Source organism: Phascolarctos cinereus, unplaced genomic scaffold (assembly GCF_003287225.1).
Source record: "Phascolarctos cinereus isolate Bilbo 61053 unplaced genomic scaffold, phaCin_HiC Scaffold_3;HRSCAF=262, whole genome shotgun sequence".
Taxonomy (NCBI): domain Eukaryota; kingdom Metazoa; phylum Chordata; class Mammalia; order Diprotodontia; family Phascolarctidae; genus Phascolarctos; species Phascolarctos cinereus.
The window spans coordinates 36755901-36779035 of NW_027555736.1; the positions used below are offsets into that span (position 1 = coordinate 36755901).

General features: G+C 44.2%; 1 protein-coding gene across 2 annotated transcripts in view; it reads left to right on the forward strand.

Moving 5' to 3' along the window:
* The window catches only part of MMRN2 (multimerin 2), a 48669-nt gene extending 27166 nt beyond the window's left edge, over positions 1-21503 (forward strand). Inside the window, exons 4-7 of one of the 2 annotated variants that reach the window (XM_078150772.1) lie at positions 654-734; positions 2508-2681; positions 3637-5487; positions 16326-18135. In XM_078150772.1, coding sequence (XP_078006898.1) covers positions 654-734; positions 2508-2681; positions 3637-5487; positions 16326-16372 — 2153 coding nt within the window. In that variant the 3' untranslated portion in view covers positions 16373-18135. Of the gene's footprint in view, positions 1-653; positions 735-2507; positions 2682-3636; positions 5488-16325; positions 18136-18640 lie in introns of those variants that run through there. The other variant, XM_020994651.2, reaches the window with a different exon arrangement.
* Positions 21504-23135: the final 1632 nt, after the last annotated feature.

Sequence of the window (23135 nt, forward strand, 5' to 3'; positions counted from 1 at the left end):
TTGCCCAGGGTCACACATCTAGTATCTGAGGCCATATTTGAACTCAGGTCTTCCCCACTCCAAGCCTAGCACTCCATCCATTGCATCACCTACCATCCTCAATCTCCTTCCCCTTCTCACAGACCTTACATCTCAATTCTGTTACATAAAGCCATCTCTAAAGCACCTTATAATGTCAGCCTTGCTGTTTGCCCTCTTGTTGCATCACTGAGCAGCATTTTAAGTGAGTCCCTTCTCTCAGTCTCAGTTTCCCCATTTGTAAAATGATGAGGAGTCAGAAAAGATGATCACAAAGATGCCTTCCAGTTTTAAATTCTATGATCCTATTCCCCTTCCTACTTATTCCTTCCTCTCTCATCAAATACTTTGGACAACATTTGGCTCTTCCGCTCAGTTTCTCTCTCACTCTCTCTCTCTCCTCTCTCTCTCTCTCTCTCTCTCTCTCTCTCTCTCTCTCTCTCTGGTTTTGTTTTCTCTCTTTTCTTTTCCATGGGAGAAATTCTCATAGCCCAGTGGATAGAAAGGTGGACTTAGAGACTTGTGGCCAAAATTATGTCCTGGCCATCCCCCTGACTCTTTGTGTGACCTGTTCAAAGAATGTTAACATTTCTCTATGCTTTTACCTGACCTCCTCTGCCACCTCTCTTTGACAGACTCTTCACTGATTTCAAAAATGGATGACCAGAGTAAAGGGAAGGAGAATCCTTGGGAAGAGGCCCTGGAACATAAAACTGGTTTGGTGCTTTCCTGCTTGGGGAAACGTCGGTCTATGGGGATTGATTGCCATACGCCCCAGGGAGTGAAAGACAGCATTGATCAGACCCCATCTTCTCTGGTGGCTTTTGCCTTTGGCTGTGACTGGGACACTTTAACCATTCAACAAGTATCTGTCAGGCACTTATTATGTGTAGGGTGCTGGGGATACAAAGAAAGAGAAAAATTGTATCTGCCCTCAAGGATCATATTGTCCAATGGGGAGATAATATATCAACAATTATGTATATTAAAGATACATATATATGGATATGTGTGTGTATACACATGCACACATACATAGATATACATATGCACATATATATATGTATTATATATGTGTGTGTGTGTGTGTGTATATATATATATATATATATATATATATATATATATATATATATACACACACACAAATGTATTTTCATGACAGTTCCATTTCAACTCCTCCCACCCCAAAACCAAGTCCAAATGATTCCTTGGCTGTGTGATGTTTAAAAGGTTCAAGAGACGTAATTTCTGGGTATCTTATCATTTTATGAATAATGCCAGTATTTTAATACAGGAAGTCTGTGACACTCAGGCTTATATGCCCTTGAAATATTCCTGAAGGTGGCAATCAACTCCGATTGGTTAACAATTAATGAGACAATGAATATTACAATGAGGGGCTGAGTGACATCATGTCAAAGAGAGACTATCCCTGTTCCCAGACCACCCCCAGCCTTGGGCAATCTACTGTTTCACCGCATAATTGTTGCAGGTTTTATGCCAAATTTGTTTGCAATAAAGTGGGGTGACCATTATGTGAAGCTTTTTAAAAATTGTGCTAGTGTTACTTAAAAATCATTTATTACTAAACTGTCTTTGATGAAAGATTAAGATGCACAAAATATTCACGAATATATGTTAAAATTGGATATAGACAATGCGTGTACTCTGACAATTCTAGGCTCACAGCTCTTACCATATGAGAGATAAATGTGTATCCACATGTCACTGGTGAATACATTGCTGCTCTGTTTACCTTTTAAGCAGCCTGATGAACAGAATTACACCATGTGACAATTATGCAATGAAACCAATTTTTGGACTAAAAATCAGGGTGTGATGATTGTGCAGTGAAATACAGTATTTAAAGAATTTCTCCCCACCCAAACCTGAGTGGAGCACAGCAGCTTCCCCATCTGGGTGGGCTCTGAACAAGTTTATTAAGGAAGTTAATCCAATTTCATTATCAGCAATGTCCTCCAGAGACTGAACTTTTGCAATGAGGTCTTTGAAAAAGGGGGGAATTCTGGATCTCCCCAAATCATTGGTTATTAATAATCATGTCTCTCAGCTGCCTATTGGCTACTTCCAATCACTGAAAGCAGAGGCATATTTCAGAAACAATCCTTTCTGCTTCTCCTTGTGGTCCCCATTTCTTGTCAAATACAAGACAACCAGATGTGTCCTTTGCCCACTACCCCAGGCACATTCTTATAGAATGGAAGAATTTGGTTCCATTTTGAAAAGTGGCCAAAGCCTGGTAGGGGCCAAGAAGGTATTTCTTGGTACCCCTCAGAGCTGAGTTTAAATGCTAGCCAATGACCTTGGATTAGTATAGAGCAGCTCACAGTCTCTGGAATGTCAGAGCCTTCCATTCCAATGATTCCTCATAAAATAAGCTCTGGGTAAGAGTGAGGGACAAAGTTCTCCCACACGAAGCTACAATATATGGGCTGCATTATAATTAATCTCTATCTTGTAATCAGCCCCTCTTTCCAGAGAACCCATGGAATTACGGAGAACAACTGAACAACAGGAGAGCCTCTTGGAAGACCTTCAGAATGATATCCATCAGGCAACCAGCGACCTTCTGGATCTGCAAAATTCCCTGGAAAGTAACCATACAACCAAAGAAATAAAGGCAAATCTAACTGGACTTGGTAAGCAAGTTTTAATTTGGGGTCAAGTATCGTAACTGGCCTAAGTTTAGAATAGTGTCTACCACTTAGCATAGTGTCATATAGCAGGCACTTAATAAATGTTTATTGATTTATCAATAAGGGAGATACTCAAATACCTTGACATGAAGAGAAATGAGTGCTTGATCATCTCTGAGAAAGTATTTGGGTAAGAAGTCTTGGGAAAGGTTATAGAATCACCGAGTTGTAGAATGGAAGGGACCCAGGGACCCTATTGTATGACCCATATCTGACCTCCAACCCACTTTACCACATCTTCCCAGGTCATCATATAAACCATTAGTGAAGAGGAACCCTCCAACTCCTGAGGCAGCCCATTCCCCCTGTGGACAGATGTAATTGTTAGAGAGTTTGTCCTTGTTCAAAACTAAATTTTCTATTTAGTTCTTGCTCTCAGTTCTGTTCTCTGGATCCCTCTTTCTCATGACAGTCCTTCAAACACCCAAAGGCAGCTCTCACGTGCCCTCTGAGTCTTCACTTCTCCAGCCTAAATATCCCTTGTTCCTTCTACCAGCTTTGATACAGCATGGTCTCTTGACCCCTTACCACTCTGATTACCCTCCTTTTGAATCTGTCTGGCTTGTAAATGACTTTCCAAAAATGTGGCACTAAAGACTGAATCCTACCTGACCAGGGCAGAATGCAAAGGGCTTCTCCCTTTTCATTTTCTGGATGCCTTGCATCTTACGGCAAGGACATGGGAGATGATCATTGACATCCATACAACTCTCAGTCCTAAGTGACCCACACTTCAGCTGGTGAGTTGGGATGGGAGGGGAGAGGAAAATGTCTTCTCTCTTCAGGTCCCAACACCACCTTGAACCTGATTATACCATCAAGGCCAGTCTTTGGATCTCAGGGAAGGGGAAGTCATCCACCCTGGCCCAATGTGAAAGTCTCTATCTGTTGCTTACAGGGTCTGTGGAACAATCCCTTCAGCAGGTCCTCCTGCCCCATGTGGAGACCTTCCTGAAAAATCACTTCAGCCCCATCTGGAGAAGCTTCAATGAAAGCCTCCACAACCTCTCTCATATGCTGAGGAACCTATCGCGTGACGTGGAGGCCAATCGCCAGAATATTGAGAGATTCCAAGAGATCGCTGTGGCCAAAGCAGATTTCCAGGACCTGGGCACCAAGTTCGAATCCAAAGTCCAAGAAAACATTCTAAAAGTCAACCAGCTTCGGCAAGACATTGACAGTCAGCTGCATGACCAGCAGCTTGCCTTGAACCACAACTTGTCTGTGATCAAGGCAGACACAGATTTGAAGGTGAAGAAGATCCAGAAGACCCAGGAAATCCACCTGCTACTGGCCAATGCCAGCACGGTAGACTACAAGGAAGAACAGGAGGACCTACAGGTCAAGCTGGGACAGCTGCAGAGCAATCTTTCTGAGCTGTCCTTTGCCTCTGGTAAGAGAGAAGATGAAGTCCTGAGTGCCCTCAGGCAATTCAACGAGACCCTTGCCAAGCATGAGGAAGAAATCAAAGAACTCTTCATGGATTCTGATGAGAACTTTGAGCTTGGCACCAGGCTAGAAAGGCAGGTAAACACTATGCAAAACAACAAGGCCATGATCGAGGAACTCAGGGTCATCTTGATGGAGAAGTCCCTCATCATGGAGGAGACCAAAGAAGACTTTGAGAGGCAGATCCTAGATCTGAACTATACCCTGCATCACCTGCAGGGGAGCCACTCAGACCTGATGAAATACGTGAAGGACTGCAATTGTCAAAAGCTCTACTTTGACCTGAGCCTCCTCCGGGAGGACCAGAGAAATGCCACTCGTTTTCTGGAAGAAACCCACTTGACGCTGGAGGACCAGAAGATGCTAGAGAGCTCTTCGATCAAGGCCCTGCGCAATGCCGTGGAGGACCTCGCCTTGTCTGTGGATGCTCAGAAGGAGGAGATCACCCGGGCCAAGGTGAGCCTAGCCTCACTCAAGGGCCAGGTGCAAGCGCTGGTGGGGGAGGTGGATGGACTAAAGAGAGTGGACAGGCATGTCTTCAGGGAAATCCGCCACCTTAACAATTCCTTCAACTCCCTCTTGGAAGATGCCTTGAAGCACCAGACTGTGCTGACCACCCTATTTGGAGAAGAAATGTTGGAGGAGATAACTGAAGAGGAGAATGCCAGGTTGCCTTTGAGCTACCTTCAGATTGAAGATGCCCTGGATTATACATCAAACAGACTGAAAGAGCATACTGTGGACCTGATGGCACTCAGAGAGAGGGTAGATTTGCTAGAGAGTGTTGACGAAGGTGGGCCACTGGACTCCGGGCAGGCCAAGGCAGGAGCTCTGAGCAGGGTAGAACACCTGGAACCCAACCATGAAGCCTCAGATGGAGGTGGCCTCCAAGAAAATGACCTGGCCAACCTGAAGAGTGAGATCACACACCTGAGCATTCAGATGGAGAAATATGAGTCCCAGATAAGGCATAGCCAAGGGTGCTGCCATCCTGATGGCATACTGCCCCTCAACCTATCTGTGGAGAGCCTCCAGAGTGATGTCAAGGCCATGAAGCAGGACGTGGGCCAACATCTCCAGCTGTTCCAGAGCCTGTTTGGCAACTACAGAGAGCTGGTGGCCACCAACGTCAGCCTGGACCTGGGGAAGGTTCAGTCTGTCCTCAGAAAAAAGGAAAAGAAGCAACACAGAGAAGAGGAGTCTCACCGAAAGAGGGACAAGAAACAAGTAGAGAAATGGGGAGAGCCGCCATTCCCTGGGAGTGGGAGGATTGACCAGGCCCCCAAGTTCCTTGGGGAAGGTAAGGATTTAAGGGTTTTCTAAGCAAGGGCCATTGTGGGAGGGGGAAAATCTCCACAAAATAAGAATGATAGATTTAAAGCTAGAAGGACCCTTAGAGGTCAAACAGTATACTCTCCTCACTTTACGGATGAGGGAATGAGGGCCAGAAAAGTTAAGGAACCTGCCTAAAGTCACAGGTAGCAAATCCATCCATCAATCAATATTTATTAAGCACCTACTATGTGCCAAGCTCTGGGGATACAAAAAGAGACAAAAGACAGTCCTTGCCCTCAAGGGCGATAAGTAAGGGAGATAATGTGCAAATAAATATATACAAAGCAAGCTATATACAGGATTCACAGGCAATAATCAGTGGAGGGATTTGTTATTCAGTCGTTTTCAGTCACGTCCGGCTCTTTGCACCCCCATTGGGGGTTTTCTCCACAACAGTACTGAAGTGGTTTGCCATTTCCTTCTCCAGCTCATTTTACAGATGAGGAAACTGAGGCAAGCAGGGTGAAGTGACTTGCCCAGGGTGGCACAGCTAATAAGTGTCTGAGGCCAGATTTGAACTCAGTTTTTCCTGACTCCAGGCCCAGTGCTGTAGGCACTATGGCACCACCCAACTGTCCGAAGGCACTGCAATTAAGAGGGGTTGGGGAAAGCTCCCTGAAAAAGGTGGGAGTTTAGTTGTGAATTAAAAGAAGCCAGGGAGGGCAGTGGTCAGGGTGGAGAAAAAGCTGGGATTTGAACCCAAATGCCAGACCTCCAAATCCAGCCCCACCCTTTTTTCCATACCACAGGACCTTATAGAAACCTAGCCTCAAAACTAGGAAGACCTGGGTTCAAGTCCCATTTCTGACACTTACTGGTCCATGAGACCCTCAGGCAAATGGTTTAATTTCTCAGTCTCCTAGACAACACTCTACAACTATAAATTGTAGAACATTAGCTAACCTGCATCACTGGAGAGAAGAATTCCCTGGATGAATTAAATTGCAGATCTGGTTAAAATAAATAAATAAATAAATGATGATGATGATGATGATGATGATGATGATGATGATGACAGTTACAATAATGCTTTTTAATCCATCTCATCACCCTCATTTACATAGTGTTCACACATTCCAGAGTACTCTCACATACATAGCCAGAATTTGAACCCAGGTCTTCTGGCACACAGTAGGCATTTTGTAAACATTTATTGATTGAATCCAAATCTAGTATTATTTCTACTATAACACAAACTCGATTTTGAAGATTGGTGACTGAGCCTCAGAAAGTCATTAACTAACTTACCAATGGTATTGCACCAGCTGCTTCCACATTTTCACCTCCCACTACCTTTTAGCCCCTTAGAATCTAGCTTCCAACCCCTCAGACTAAACTGAAACTGTCTCCTCCCAGGTCACCAGTGATGTCTCAATTGCTAAATCCAATGGTCTTTTCTCCATTTTTATCCTTCTTGACCGCTCTGCAGCATTTGAAACTGTTTATATGTTCATAGCTGTAGAGTTAAGTCCAGGCCCCTCATTTGACAGATGAGGAAACTGAGGCCTAGGGTAATTTACCTAAGAAAAGCTGCTTTCCTAACTGGAAAATTTAAGTGAGGAGGTTTTGGTTAATTGAAGTTTCCAAAAAAATTCATTTTGAATGAAATACTTTATGAAGAGCAGTGGATTTGGACCTGAATTCTAATCTCGGCTTTCTGTTTACTGTGTGAACTCAATTCACAGTAAATAGTGAATTGAGTTGTATTAGGTGACAACCAATGTCCCTTCTACCTGTAAATCAACATCTTGGGATCCCAATTGTAATAATAAAAACAACAGCTAACATTTATATAACACTTTAAGATTTTCAGAGAATTTTAAATATATCATCTCATTTCTATTACATACATGCATTCATATTTTCCCGACAATGATTCAAACACAGCTCCCATAAAATGCATGAGTCTAAAATAGCAGCTCAATTTTAAGATTAGAGTGAGCATGCCACAATGCATACACCAAATATATAATTAGGTACAGTAATTATGTCATTCTGGGGGCAGCTAGGAACACCATCCTACGCAGAGTGCTGGGCCTGGAGTCAGGAAGACTCATCTTTGTGTGTTCAAATCCGGCCTCAGATACATACTAGCTATGTGACCCTGAGCAAGTCACTTCACCCTGTTTGCCTCAGTTTTCTCATTTGTGAAAATGAGCTGGAGAAGGAAATGGGAAATCACTCTAGGATCTTTGCCAAGAAAATCCCAAATAGGGTCAGGAAGAATCAGGCATGACTGAAATTATGTCATTTTTAATTGTAGCTGTAATCAATCCACAAGCATTTATTTAGCACCTACTACGTGCCAGGCACTGTGCTAAACACTAGGGATACAAAAAAAGGCAAAAACACTAACCGTGCCCTCAAGAGCTCCCATTCTAATGTGGAAGACAGCTTTGTATATGTGTGTGTTTGTGCATGCATGTATGTATACACACACACACACACACACACACACACACACATACACATATACACATGCATACACATACATACAAGATACCTACAGTAACCACAGAGGGAAGGCATTGACTGGGGTTGGGGAGGGGGCATTGGGAAAGGCCACCTGCAGAAGGTGGGCTGTGAGATGAGTCTTAAAGAAAGCCAGAGAAGGCAGGAGACAGAAGTAAGGAGGGAGAGCTTCTAGGCATGGGGATACCTCCTGCAAAGTCATAGAAATGAGAGATGGAGTGTTATGCACAAGGAAGGAGGACAGTGTAGAGGAAGTAGAAAGAGGTACAAGAAGACCGGAAAGCTAGGAAGGGGCTGGGTTGTGAAGATCTTTCTCTGGTCCTGGAGGTAATAGGGAGTCACTGGTTTTTCTTGAGTAGGAGAGCGACATGGTCAGGCCTGCACACTTTTCCATAGTCTATTATACTTAATTGAACATCTTTCTAACTTCAGTTTATTTGACCAAACATTCAAACAGAGCCACCTGATTTAAATACTAAATGAAAAATGTGAATGTAATTGTATTCAGTAGCAGTAACACCACACCCCTACCTGAGTCCTTCAGGTGAACAGCTTATGAACCAAGCTATTCCCCAAATCGGTCAACACTAAAGAATTACTGATCAGCTACAAATGGAGATGACTTGCCATTTCCTTTAATGCAGTGGCCTAGCATAACAGAAATACCTCAAGTTCAGTGGTTAACACCAAGCATACATCACTTCAAGAGGACAAGTGCCCACTTGAGGCAGGAGAAGGGGGTTAAACTCATTAGCATTTCTCAGTTCCAAAGGATGTCTGACAGGTTTGCTTTTAACCACAGTCTTTTTACTGCCCAACACTGCAAAACACACTTCAAAATACACTCACGGTAAAGAGGGTTTTGCCTCACATTATTCAATGAAGTGATACACTTCCCTAGAGTAAATACCACTTCTGTCAGACATTTGGATAACTTTGGGCAGGTGAATATGCTTGGAAAATCAGCTAAGCTTCTTCCTTTGACTAGGAGCTAAGCAGATATCACTCACCAGAAATGGCTAAAACCGAAGAAAGCCATGGCCCAGTTACTGGGCTGAAACGGATGTTTCCCTCCTAAAGATTCTGTTCTCACTGGATTTTATGACACCTCCCCCCTGATTTTTCCCTTAATATTACTACTAATAATAGCTAACTTTATATAGCACTTACTATGTGCTAGGCACTCATCTGATCTTCACAACAACTATAGGAGAAAGGGATAATTATTATTATTATTATTATTATTATTATTATTATTATTATTCTCCCATTTTACAGATGAGGAAACTAAGGCAAACCAGGATTAAGTGATTTGCCCAGGGTCACACAGCTAGGAAGCACCTGAGGCTGGATTTGAACTCAGGTCTTCCTGACTCCAGGCTGGCTACACCACTGAGCTTCCCTTTACCTGTCAGATTTCCTCTTGAGTCTCCATTCCTCGTTCATCCGTCATCTGTGTGCTGTCCTTCATACATAAGTGCCATCCGTCTCTCTGTGCCAGGCCCCTTTTCTATCCAATTCCCCATGGGTTCAATTATCATTTGATGTAGGTAACTCCCAGATAGATTTATCCAGGTCTAGTCACTCCCGAGTTCCAGGCCTATATTACCATCTGCCAGGCATCTCAAATACAGTATGTCTGAAATGGAAATCATCTTTCCCCCTAAATCTATCTCTCTTTATAACTTCCCTGTTTCTGCCAAGGACATCACCATCTTTCAGTCATCCAGGTTTCAGACCTCAGAGTTGTCCCATATAAGCATCATTCATTCATTCATTTATTCAATAAGCCTTTATTCAATGCCTACTGTGTGGCAGGTACTTGGGATACAAATATACAACTGAAACCTCCCCAGCAGCATTCAAGGAGCTAACCTCCTAAATGGGAAGAGGAAGGACCCACACACAGAAAAGCTAATTCACAGTCTATACATGACACCCTGAGGGGCTTAGGGATAGGCCTCATCTAGGGGATGGCACTTGGGCTCAGCCTTGATGGAAGCTGGGGGTTTTAAGAGACAGCAGTGAAGCAGGAATGCCTTTGAGGCCTAGTGAATGACAACCTGAACAAATACACAAAGAGACGGAATGAATGTCTATCATATTCTGAAAACAACTGTAGGCCAGTCTGGCTAACACGAAGAGTCAATGAGAATGGTATAATCATCCTGGAAAGGTTAGCCGGAGACAGAGCTAAAGGGCCTTAAATACCAAACCGAGGAATTTTTGTTTTATCTTCGAGGCAAAAGGCAATCTTCGGTGCTTTATTTGGGGGGTGGGGAACGGAGTTGAGAGGGGTGGTCAGATCTATGTCTGAGAAATACCAATATGGCCACTGTGTATAGGATGGATTGAAGAGCAGAGAGGGATTAAAGGAAGGGAAACCAATTAGGAGACTGTTGTGACTGGATAAGGGCACTAGCTGTTGGAGTGGAGGGGAGCCAAATAGACATTGTAGAGGCAGAAATAACAAACTTGGTCACCAGTTGGAAATGGAGGCTGAGGGAAAGGAAAGAAGGGAAGAATGACTGAGGTTGAGAACCTGACTGGAAGGAATGGCCAAGACTTTGACAGAAATAGGAAAATCAAGAAAAAAGGATGGTTGAGGGGTGGAGAAGGGAGGGTGCAAGGTCCTCACAGGTTCTGTTTTGGAGAAGATGACTGTGAGGTGGCTATGGGACACTGGCTTTGAAATGTCCAAAAGCCATCAGGAATGTGGGGCTGGAACTCAGGACAGAGACTGGGCTGGATACATTGATCTGGGATCTATCTACGATGGGATAATAGTTGAACCCATGGCAAAGGATGAGAAAGGTCATTGACAGAAATTAGAGAAAAGCCTAGAGCCTTGGGCTGCTCATTTGTATGCATGAGTGCAAGACATGTGCAGACACGCACATGCATGCACATGCATGAATGTGCACGCACTCTGGATCCATCTATTCCTGATAGATATCACCCTCTATTTCTTCTCCCTTTTGTGGCTAAACTCCTTGAGAAGGCCGTCTACAAAAGGTGCTTCCACTTCCTCTCCTCTCACTTTTTTTTTTTTTTGCTTTTTGGTGAGGCAATTGGGGTTAAGTGACTTGCCCAGCTAGTAAGTGTCATGTGTCTGAGAATGGATTTGAACTCAGGTTCTCCTGACTCCAAGGCCAGAGCTCTATGCACTGTGCCATCTAGCTGCCCCCTCTCACTTTTTTCTTAACGCTGTCTTTTGGCTTCCAGCCGTATCATTTGACTAAAACTTCTCTCTCCAGAGTCACTGATGATCTTTGAATGGCCAAATCCAACAGTCTTTCTTCAGTCATCACTCTTTGGCACTGTGGATCACTCTTTGTCCTCGAACTTCCTTCTGCCTGGTTTCCATGGCATTGCTATCTCCTGGCTCTCCTGACTGATGTTTCTGTCCACTCTGCTGGGTCTTTGTTCAGGCCACACCCACCAACAGTGGGGGTCCCCATGGCTTTGTCTTGGGCCCTCTTCTCTTCTCTCTCTTTATTATTTCACTTGGTGATCTCATCAGCTCCTGTGGTTTCAGCTCTCTAACATCTCTATGCAGAGGACTCTCAAATTGGCTTGTCCAACTCTAACCTTTCTCCCAAACTTAGTTTCTCATCTCCAACTGCTTTTTAGATATCTGAAACTAGGCGTCTCATATACATCTTAACCTCCACACACCCTACACTGAACATCATCTTTCCCCTCACAACTTCTCTTCTTCCTAATTTCCCTATTATTGTTAGGGGGCCATCATCATCTTAATCACCCAGGATGTTGTCATCCTCAATGAAGATGCTTTTATGAAGCAGCTAGATGGTACAGGGCACAGAGTATTGGGCTTGGAGTCAAGAAAACTTGAGTTTGAATCTGGCTCAGATACTTTCTAGCTATGTAACCCTGGACAGGTTACTTAATCCTGTTTGCCTCAGTTTCCTCATCTCTAAAATGGGTGTCATAATAGCATCTACCTCACAGGATTGTTGTAAGGCTCAAATGAGGTAATATTTGTAAAAAGCATTTAGCATGGTACCTGACACATTGTAGGCACTATATAAATGTCAGCTATTAATATTACTAACCTTAGCTTCCCACTCTCTTTCATCCCTCATATCCCATCTGTTACCAAAGTCTTTCAAGCTTACCTTTGTAACATCTCTCTAATATACCCCCTTCTCTCCTCTGGCACTGCCACCACCCTGGTGCAGGCCCTCATCACCTCATGCCTAGATTATTGTAATAGTTGCTGGTGGGTCTGCCTGGCCTGTCTCTCCCCATCTGTCAAAGTGATCCTCCTCAAACATAGTGCTGATCATATTACATCCCCTCCCCATTCAATAATCCCTAGTGACTCCCTAACCCCTCCAGGATTAAATATAAAATGTTCTGTTTGGCTTCCAGTGTCCTTCATAACCAGGGCCCCTCCCGCCTTTTCAGTCTTCTTACACCTGACTCCCTTCCACATGCTCTATGATCCAGTGATGCTGGCCTCCTGGCTGTTCCTAGACCCTACCTTTTCTCTGGCTGCTCCCTCATCATGGTCATCTCCTGGCTTCCTTCACATTTCTTCTAAAAATCCCACCTTCCTCAAGTCTTTTCTGATGCCTCTTAGGGTCAATGCCTTTCCTCTGAGATGGATCTTGTCTACACGGTTGTTGGCTTGCTTTCTCGCCCATCTGACTGTAAGCCCCTTGAGGGCAGGGATTTCTTTGCATCCCCTGCCCTTAGCACAGGGCCTAGCACATAGTAAGTGCTTAATAAATGCTTGCTGAGGGGCAGCTAGGAGGCGCAGTGGACAGAGCACCGGCCCTGAAGTCAGGAGGACCTGAGTTCAAATGCGGCCTCAGACCAACCACTTGACACTTACTAGCTGTGTGACCCTGGGCAAGTCACTTAATCCCAGTTGCCTAAAAAAAAATGCTTGCTGACTGACACACCACACACACACACACACACACACAAGGACGTGAATAACAATCCAACAAGGAGCCTGAAAAGGACCTGCCAGACACATCGAGGACAAGTCAGGAGAGAGTCGTGTCATAAGCTATGGGATGAGAGAACACCTAGGCAAACTGATCTTCCCTCTGTAGACTGGTTAATAATAATAATAGCTAAAATTATTACATAGCCTTTTAAAGTCTGAAGAGCACTTTATAAACACTGTATCATGTGATTCTCACAACAACCCTGGGAAGGGAGTTCTATTATTCACCCCATTTTATAGTGGAGGAAATTGAGGCAGACAGACGTGACTCCTCCAGAGTCACATAGCTGCTAAGGTCAGATTTGAACTCAGGTCTTGTTGAGGCCAGTGGGTTCAGTGCTGTACCCACCGTGCTACCTTGATGTCTAGTCACTGCCTGGTTGGCCTTAGTGACATGCTGAGAAGGTCCACCCCTTCATCAGAGACTAGAGAAAAAGAGCAGAGAATGGGGAGGAGGTCAAGGGATTTTTGAGAAGTACAACAGGGAAAAAAAGCTTCTGTTGGATGGCCACTATTTCTTCGATAAAGGAGGAGGCAAAGTCCTTTTCCAAGAGGAAGGGGTCAATGGATGGTTTGCAAGGCTGGAAGAGAGAAGAAAAGCCTAAAACAGCTACTCTGGGGAGTCTGCTGTGGTATTTCCCTAAGGCCCTGACAGCCCAGGGAAGGGAAATGACCACGCAAGGGCTAGCAGGCAACTCCCTTCCTAGGAGGCTCCTGTGGTCAGAACAAGTCATGGCAAGCTCCAAAGCCAGCCTAGGCCTCTTGTTCTCCTGAATCAGAGTAGGCTAGACTTCCCCACCACTGCTCAGGCTTTGGTGGTCAGAGGCTGGTATTGCTTAAGAACTCTCCTTTTCCTTAGTAAAACAGTAACAACAACAACGATAACTTGTTTTTACAGGGCACTTTAAGGTTCGCAAGACTATTATTAATCCCCGTTTTATACATTACAATAGGATAATAGCAAAGTCATACAACATATATGTATCTACGCAAGCCCAGCGCGCAGCCCTGGGCTGGCAGCAATGAACGATTGCTGGCTGGAGCCCCTCCTGGTCCCCGGCCAATTCCTTTGCAGCTGGAAAACAGGGGTGGGCCTCCTTCTTTACAATGGAGGAGGCAGGAGCCCTGCTGTTGTCCCCTCTTCTCCAGAGAAGGCTGGAGCCAGCAGAGCTGGAGATTTTCCTTTCTACACAGGCCTAGGCAGGGTTGCAGCAATTCAGGAGGGACGGCATCAAACCCACGTGTCCAAAACTGTTATGTTATACCCCCGCCCCCTGGCAGCAAGTAGAATGACATCGTGGCCAAAGCTACCATCCAGATTTCTGGGTACTCCTGTTCAAGACTCACAGTATCTTAGAGCAGAAAAGGAATATGAAAGCCGTCTATCGAACCCAAACAAGGACCACCTCTACCATTAGCCTGATAAATGGCCCATGGTTCTCTGCTTAGAGAGGTGGCTAGGTGGCGCCATAGTGCACAGAGCGCAGGACCAGGAGTCATCGAAGACCCAAGTTCAACTACAGCTTACTTTATGCAACACTGGGCAGGATATTTCAAATGTCTGCCTTAGTTACCTTATCTGTAAGATGGGGATGATAATAAGAGCACTTGTCTCCCCAGGTTGTTGTGAAAATCAAATGAGATAATATTTGTAAAGTGCTTTGCAAATCTTAGCTGTATGAATAATGGCTATTACTACTGACAACCTTCAATGAGCACTCAGGCTCAGAAAGCCTTGAATGAATGAGGGAAAGCCATTCTGGGTTAGTGAGAAGTGACCATGGTTTTGTTTTCAAAGGAATATGAAAGGAAGTCATCTTCCTAAGATTTTAAGCAGGATTTTGACTCTCCAGATGACCCAGGCCAATCTTTATTTTATGGATGAAATCATGGTGCCTCAGAGAGGTTAAGTGATTTACCCAAGGTCAAGCAGCTGAGCTGGGATTTGGAACCAATTTTTCTGATGCAAGATCTAGGATTCTTTTCCCTGTGCCATGCTTACAGCCTAAGTCTTCCTTCCTACAAGTCAGTGGGCATTTATTACAGGAATAAACATTTATTAAGCACTTACTGTGTGCCAGGCACTGTGTTAAGCACTGTGGATACAAAATAAGACAAAGACCTGGGGGGGGGGGCTTGCAGCATCAGGGTCACATGTGGCCTTCAGCTGGCAGGTTTCCCACCCCTGACCCAGACCTTGCCTTCAAGGAGTTCTCTTTCTGGTTGGGTAGATGACATGTAAGTAATTCTATATCTTTGTGCAATTACATTGTGACAAAGCTGAACTGGGAATCCAGAGACCTGGGATCTGCTTCCAGTTCTGCCATTAACCCACCTGTGCTTCCCTTTCTGGGCCACAGCTTCCTTTCCTGCAAGGTGCAGGTGATGATACTGTCTGCCTGCTTACTGCACAGGGTCATTACTAGGATAACATGAGGCAGGAGGGTTTGGTGGAAAGGACTTAATGTCAGGAAGCCCAGAGGTAAGTCCCAGATCTAACTAACACCTACTGTATGACTATGGGAATGTTATCTAAACCCCAGTGGCAGCTAGGTGGCGCCATAGCGCACAGAGCACTGGGCCTAGAGTCAGGAAGACTCATCTTCCTGAGTTCAAATCCGGCCTCAGACACTTATTAGCTGTATGAGCCTGAGCAAGTCATTTAACCCTGTTTGCCTCAGTTTCCTCATCTGCAAAATGAGCTGGAGAAGGAAATGGCAAATCACTCCAGTATCTTTGCCAAGAAAACTTCAAATCAGGCTACAAAGAGCTGGACACAACTGAACACACACACACACACACACACACACACACACACACACACACACACAGTTTCCTTATCTATAAAAGGAAGGGACTGGAGTACATGATCTAGAAATTCACTTCCAGCTCAACATTTGTGTGATACTGATAGAGACCAGGAGAGAGGTGGCCAAATGAATAATTGCTGGCATTTCTATAGCATTGACATGCTATTTCACTGGAGCCTTGCAATAATCTTGTGAAGGAGGTGCTATGATTGGCCCCATTTTACAGAGAAGGAACCTGAGTTGAGAGAGACAAAATAATTTTCCCACGGTCACACAGCTGGTGAGTGTCTGAGGTGGGAGATAAACTCAGGTCCTCCTGTGTCCAGGTGCAGTGACCATCCACAATGCACCTAGCCGCCTTTCAAGTTATATGCCTTAGACGCATTTTTTATCCATTAGAGCACTCTGGGGAGCAAAAGATAGCAGGTATCACCTGCCCAACCATTTCTACTTTGTACAGATCTATGCTTCTTGTGAAAGCACAGATTTAGAGACCAGACCTGGGAGATGATGTAGCCCAAAATCCTTATTTTACAGATGAGGAAACCAAGGCTCCAGTGACTTACCCAAGGTCACACATCTAAGAAGCGGCAGAGAGGGAATGTGAAGCCAAGTCCTTTGGCCTTAGACCCACAGCTCTTTCCAGTGCATTGGAATGGAGGAGGGGGAAGGGGGACATCAGAACACCAACGAAGAATATAAAAAGGAAAGTATTAACTCAGACCAGAACCAAAGTATAACTTCTGTTGGGCTACAAATTCTTCAACCTCTCTGAGACTTAGTTTCCCCATCTGTGAAATGGGAATACTGATACAGCTAACACCTACATCCCAGCGCTGTCGGGGAAAAGCACTCGGAAAACTTTAAAAACCTACAGAGGTGCGAGTTGTCACTGTAGGTAATCTCAGAGGTGCTTTGTTTCCTTCTGCAACGAAACTGTAAAAATAGATAAGAAAGGAGATCAGTGGGGGACTTGGAAGCGAATAGAACAGATTTGTTAAAGTTTAATAGAGATGAGGGGGGAGGGGCCAGGGACCCCACCAGGTCAGCCAGCTAGAGAACTTCAAAGAACCCAGATGACTTCTTCAGTGTGAAGGAATGATCCCGGAAACTATAGGCAGGTAAGAAATTTGACTGGCTTACACACGCCCTCTCCCCCTCTGGTAACTACCCTAGATTAGGAGCAAGATCAATAATTTTAGGTTGTAATTTCATGATGCTACAGCAAGATCTCAGAACAACTAGGATCATAGGTGATCACCATATTAAAATAAGGTGGTGCAGGAGAACGTCTGTTTTGGAGTGGAGGAGCTGCATTCAAATCTCAGCTCTGCTCTTGGCTATCTTTAGGGCCTTGTTGGCAAATCCCTTCTTCCTGTGTTTGTAAAATGAGGAGATTGGATCTGATGACTTCTGAGGCTCCTTCCAATTCTAAATTTGTGATTAATCTTCTGTACGCCTCAGGGCACCCAGTCATTTCAGTCATTTCAGTCATGGCTGACTCTTCATGACCCCATTTTTCTTGGCAAAGATACTGGAGGAGTTTGCCATTTCTTTCTCCAGCTTATTTTACAGATCAGGAAACTGAGGCAGACAGGGTAGCGTGACTTGCTCTGGGTCACACAGCTAGTAAGTATTTGAGGTTGGATTTGAACCCATGTCTTCCTGACTCAAAGAGGCCCAGAGCTCTGTCCACTGCTATCCAGTTGCCTCTGTATGCCTCTAACTGGGGGGTATAGTAGGTGCTAAATAAGGTCTCACTGATTGATTTTTGTTTGCTCTGAATGAAAAAGTCTAAATTATTTTTGATAATGGAAAGGAAATAGATCAAAGCACAGAAAATAATCATAATAATAATAATTGCCACTCACCTGGACAGAACAAATACAGTCACTCCTACCCCAGCTCTGTGCTGCTTGGTGCATGCCTATGAGAGAAAATGACTGTTTAATTTCTATCACCCTGTTGCCTAAATATTTGCCAATTTGAAGGAGAAGAAAGAGAGATGCTTGTTTAAGCCAAGGAAGTGGAGTAGAGAGGAATAGGGATCCGATATCTCACTCTAGATAATTGAGGCAGCCCACATATTGAAAAGGACAAAATAATTCTGGGGCGGTGATGAAGAGCTGGGCCTGGAGTTAGGCAGACCTGGATTCAAAGCTGGCCTCAGACACTCACTAGCTGTGTGTCTCTGGGCCAGTCCCTTTACCTGCCTACCTCAGTTTCCTCATCTGTAAAATAAGGATAATAATAGCAGCCACCTCCCAGGATTGTAGGAAGTTTCAAGAGAGATAATTGTAATGTACTTAACATTGTATCTGGTACATAGTAAGCACTACATAAATGTTTGCTATAATTATTATTATTAAAACACTCTGCAAACCTTAAAGTGCTATATAAACAGTGCTGTTATTTTATTATTATTAGCTATTAAAATCCCTTTGTCTTGGGGGTGGGGTAGAGGTGGGCCAGTGGAGTTGGTTTGAGAAAATGCAAGACTCAGACCCAGGAGACATGCACTGGTATTCATTAGCTGTGTGACACCTCTCAGAGCCTCAGTTTCCTCATCTGCAAAATTGAACTAACCCTTGCAACTCTATCCTGTCTCAGGGGGCTGTGATGAGGAAAGGGCTGACAAACATGCCAACTTCACCTAAGACATAGGCTCACAGACCCATAGAGGTCCATGTCGTTCCTCCACCCACTCCTTATTTTTCAGATGAGGAAACTGAGGCTCAGGCAAGTGAGGTGACTTACCCAAAGTCACACAAGTAGTGTCAGATATCGAATTCAGGTCCTTCCTATCCACTCATGCTTGCTTGAGTGACGGGTCCTTCCTATCTGCTTTCCAGAACCCTCCGTGGCCTTCTATGCTGGATTTCCCCAAGGGACCCACGGCCTTCGGCGGCCAGTGAAGTTCAATGCCACTTACCTGAACGTCGGGGGCGGCTACTTCCCAGAGCACGGCTTCTTCCGAGCCCCAGAGCGCGGAGTCTACCTGATTACTGTGACCGCCGAGTTCGGCCCAGGGCTAGGCGAGGGTCAGCTAGTGCTTGGGGGCCGACTCAGGACGTCGGTCTCTAGCGGCTCCGAGGATCCCACGGCCGCTGGAGGTAGCACCGCGGCCACCTTGGCAGTGGCCGAGCTGCAGAAAGGGGAGAGGGTGTGGTTCGAGCTCACGAAGGGCTCCCTGGCAAGGAGGGAGCCCAGCGGGAGCGCGCTGGGCGGCTTCCTGGTGTTTAAGACTTGAACCCAGAGCCACCACGTTGTTTCTTCTTCCCAAAGAGGCTATAAATGGCTGGACCGTGATTTCTATAGCACCACTGTGTTATCGCTACATACTCCCTGGAAGCCTTTAGCTAAAGCACATTTGGTGCTCAAGCTTCATGCTCTGGGTCCTCTGGGTTCAGCTTTTTCCCGAGGATGAGAAAACTCCCAGGGAGTCTGGAGTGCTTCCCTCTGGCCTTAGGACCTGAGGCCGGCTATTGTTGAAAGACTCTGCCTTGAGGACTGGGTAGGTCCAAACCTGGAGTTTGGCTAAAGCCTAAAGCAAGATTTGAAGAACCTCGGTTGGGGGGGAGGGAGGGAAGGGGCTGCCCTTCACCCCCTCCGGGGTCACTCAGTACTTAGGGGGACTCTTCACCTTTTCTGAGACTAGCAATTGCTCTAGAACTCTTCAAACCTCTTCCTCCCCTTGGTTTCTTTTCCATTCCTTTTCTACCTCTCTTGAGGTTCACCCCATGGGAAAAGACCTCAGCTGTCCAGTCAAGTCAAACCACACAGGGTGCTAAGTAATAAGGATTCAAAGAAAGGGAAAAACAGTGCTTCTGCCCCTGAGGAGGTCATGTTCTTATGCTGGAAACATCAAGGTAAGCTCGAGGACTTGGACTGCTCAAGAAAATGGCAGCTCTTTTTGTGGTGGCTGAGAATTGGATATCAAAAGGATGCCTGTCAACTGCAGAATGGCTAAAGAGGCTGTGGTATATGATTGTAATGCAATATTATTGTGCTGTAAGAAATGACGAGCAGGACGATTTCAGAAAAACCTGGAAAGACTTACATAACTGATGCATAGTGAAGTGAGCAGAAGTAGGAGACTGTTGTGCACAGTAACAGCAATATTGTTCGATGAAGAATGGTGGGCTGGTGACATTGCCCAGGCCTCCCCTCACTTAAATCCAATTCACTTGCAAGTCATGGCATCACCTTCGTGATGTCAGGGTCCTCTTCTAGAGCAAAATATAAACCACAACAACCCTATGAATGACTTAGCTAGTCTCAGCAATACAATGATCTGAGACAATTCCAAAAGACTAAAGGCAAAGCATATTATCTTCCTCCAGAGAAAGAACTGATATTGAATGCAAACTGAAGCATGCTATTTTTCACTTTCTTTCTTTCATGTTTTTTCTTTTATTCGAGTCTTCTTGTACAAAACGATTAATATGGAAATGTTTTACATAATTTCACATGTATATCTAATTGTTTACTGTCTCAGGGAGCAGGGAGAGGAAAGAGGGGGGGATAGAATTTGGAACTCAAAACTTTAAATAAAAATGTTTTTAAAATTGGAAAAAAGAAAAAGAAAATGGCAGCTCCTCACAATGGATGTGTTTTCTAACCAGAAGGCTCCATTCCGGGCAGTGTTACTAATTTCACACCCATGGGAGATAAAGTGAAAACCAGAAATGACTAAACTTACCCGCCCTAGGACCATAGCATTTGAGAGTAATTGAAGCCCATAGAGAACATCTAATTCCATCCTCTTGCTTTAAAGATGAGGAAAAGTGATAAGAAATTTCTGCTCCTGGGCATGAAGAAAACCAGGGTCCTTCCCTTGGCACCTGAAACCCACTAGGTTCATCCATAATTTCCCTTTTATTGCAAAATATTTCCCATCCTACCCCTTTTCCCTTCGGTTTAAGAATCCTTAAAGTAAAACTGAAGGACTCTAGGGCAAATTGTGGTTTTTTTATTTAAAAATGGAAACAACGATTTCCTTACTTCTCACAGATTCATAGATCGTTAAAACTATAACTAGGATGTGGTGACCAACGCTGTGACCTTGGACAGAGAAATTTATGGGGGGTATTGAAATCACTTTCTTCCCTTTGGCTGTAAAGAAATACTAACTAGCACCTAGTCAGTAAGAAGAAGTCATTGCATAGGAAGATACCAGATCACTGCCTCCTCTCCCTGAAGGCTTCGCCCCAGATAAGTTCCACTCTAGACAGATCTTCCCCATTTCTCCACCCTCCCCCACCTCACTGCAGAAGTCCCTCCAGCACTGGCCCTAGTGGTGTAGCAGGTTCTCTGCTACTTCCCCTCAATGATTCTAAGGCAACTTGTCCTGAATTTTTAAAAAAATCAGTTTCATCTCTCCTGCTAAAGATCCAGGGGACTTCTGAGAGCATCTTATTTGATAGAGGAATAAATTGAGGGTCAGAGCAGTGAAAGTCATCTAGCAAGAACCTGACCTTGAATTCATGTTTCTTGACTCCAAGGTCAGTGTTGGTTTTTTCCACTACTCTCCCATGCACCTCTGCTCCATCTTTTCCACCCATGGTCATGCCCAACTTCCAATGACTTTGGTATTCATCAGCATCTCTATCTACAGGAAAGGATGAGAAAGGATGGGAAAGGGAAAAGAATCAAAGCTCAAAAATAAAGGTCTCTTTCAATTACGATCGTTTCAAATAAATTTTTGTCCTTCCATTCCTTGTCACTTTTATTTGTGTTAACAAAAATGACAGCAAAAAGAGGAGGTTGAAACTAAAATGTTAAAAATAGAAATATTTGAGCTGTGGGAGGTTGATCATTTTGGTTACATTGGTCTCCTCCATTAAGGAATTCATTATCCATTAAAAACCAAAACCAAGAACAAAAAAACACTATGCACCAGACACATGAGTGATAAAACTATGAGGGCGGATAAAGATAGAACTGAAACAAAAATCTGCTTGTCCCTCAAGTAAGGCCAACTTTAAAGAATACCAGATACCCATGGCAAGGCTTATAAACCATCTAAGGGAATAAACTATCACACTGAGGAATTTTTATAAAATCCCCAAACCTGGGCTCTGAACTCAGAAAAAGGGAGACTTTTAAAAAGTGGTTATCCAATAAGTAATTTTAAATAATTACAAATTAAAACACATTTTTTTTCTGTACCTAAAGTCACACTCCCTCTTGGTAGATGAGGAGAGAGGTTTCTAGAGGCCTAGTCAGAATTGATTCACTGCCATTAATGTTAACAAGGCTCCCTTGGTTCCTGTATGGTTTTACAACTTCATTCTCTTAGAAGAAAATATCTTTCAACATACCAAGAACCGCACTTGAGAGTCATTTCTTTGTGAGGTAGTAAACATAGGTAATTATATGTGTGTTTGTTGGGCATACCCGACTAAATCCAAATAAAATGTTTCCTAAAAGAAACTATTAAGTGCTCCTCAAAGAAAATGGGATACCTGACCCTGTCTTGATTCATCACTTCAAGAATCTGTGATTTCTTTCATTGGTGTGGCTATTACCTCTGTTGAAACAGATCACCACCCCTCCATGGCTCAGTTGAATAGCTTGTGAGTTGCCATGGCTAGGAAAAAATACAAAACCTCTCCGTGGTGGTCAGCCCTCTGGTTCTGGGGACTCGGATATATATTACACAAGGGAGTTCCATTTAACGGTTCAAAAATCTTCCTTCTGAATGTACTAATTATAAAGAAAAGAAATAGATCTTATCCATTAATCACATGAAATTGAATGTGCCTTTTCACAATCTGCTCTTCAGAGTGTTAGAGATGACATCACAAAATAGCATGGAGGCATGAGAAGGGAAATACACAAGACATAAAGAGATCATAAAGAGGTAGGTCAAGGACTGAGGTGCCAAGGTAGGAAGGAGGCAAATAGCTGTTTCATAGGCACATCTAGACTAATGACAAAGTGCCAACATTAAAGTAAAGCAACATCTATCATAGTAAACTTGGAATCTCATTGGTTATCTAATCCAAACCAACCTTGACAACAGAGACATCAGCAACTGCCTCCTAGACATTTCCAACTGGACATTCCATAGGGACCTCAAACTTATCATGCTAAAAACAGAACTCATTCTCTTTCCTGCCAAATCCACTCCTCTTTCAAATCCCCATGTTTCTTCTGAGGGTACTGCCATCCTTCCAGTCAGGTTCACACATTTAAGTCATCCTCAATCTCTCCCTCTCTCCCAAGCCACTAATTCAATCATTTGCCCTATCTTGTTGATTCTACCTCCAAGACACTTCTTGCATCCATCCCCTTCTCTCCACTAACAGGGTGGGCTACAACCATAGTGTGGGGGGGCCTTAT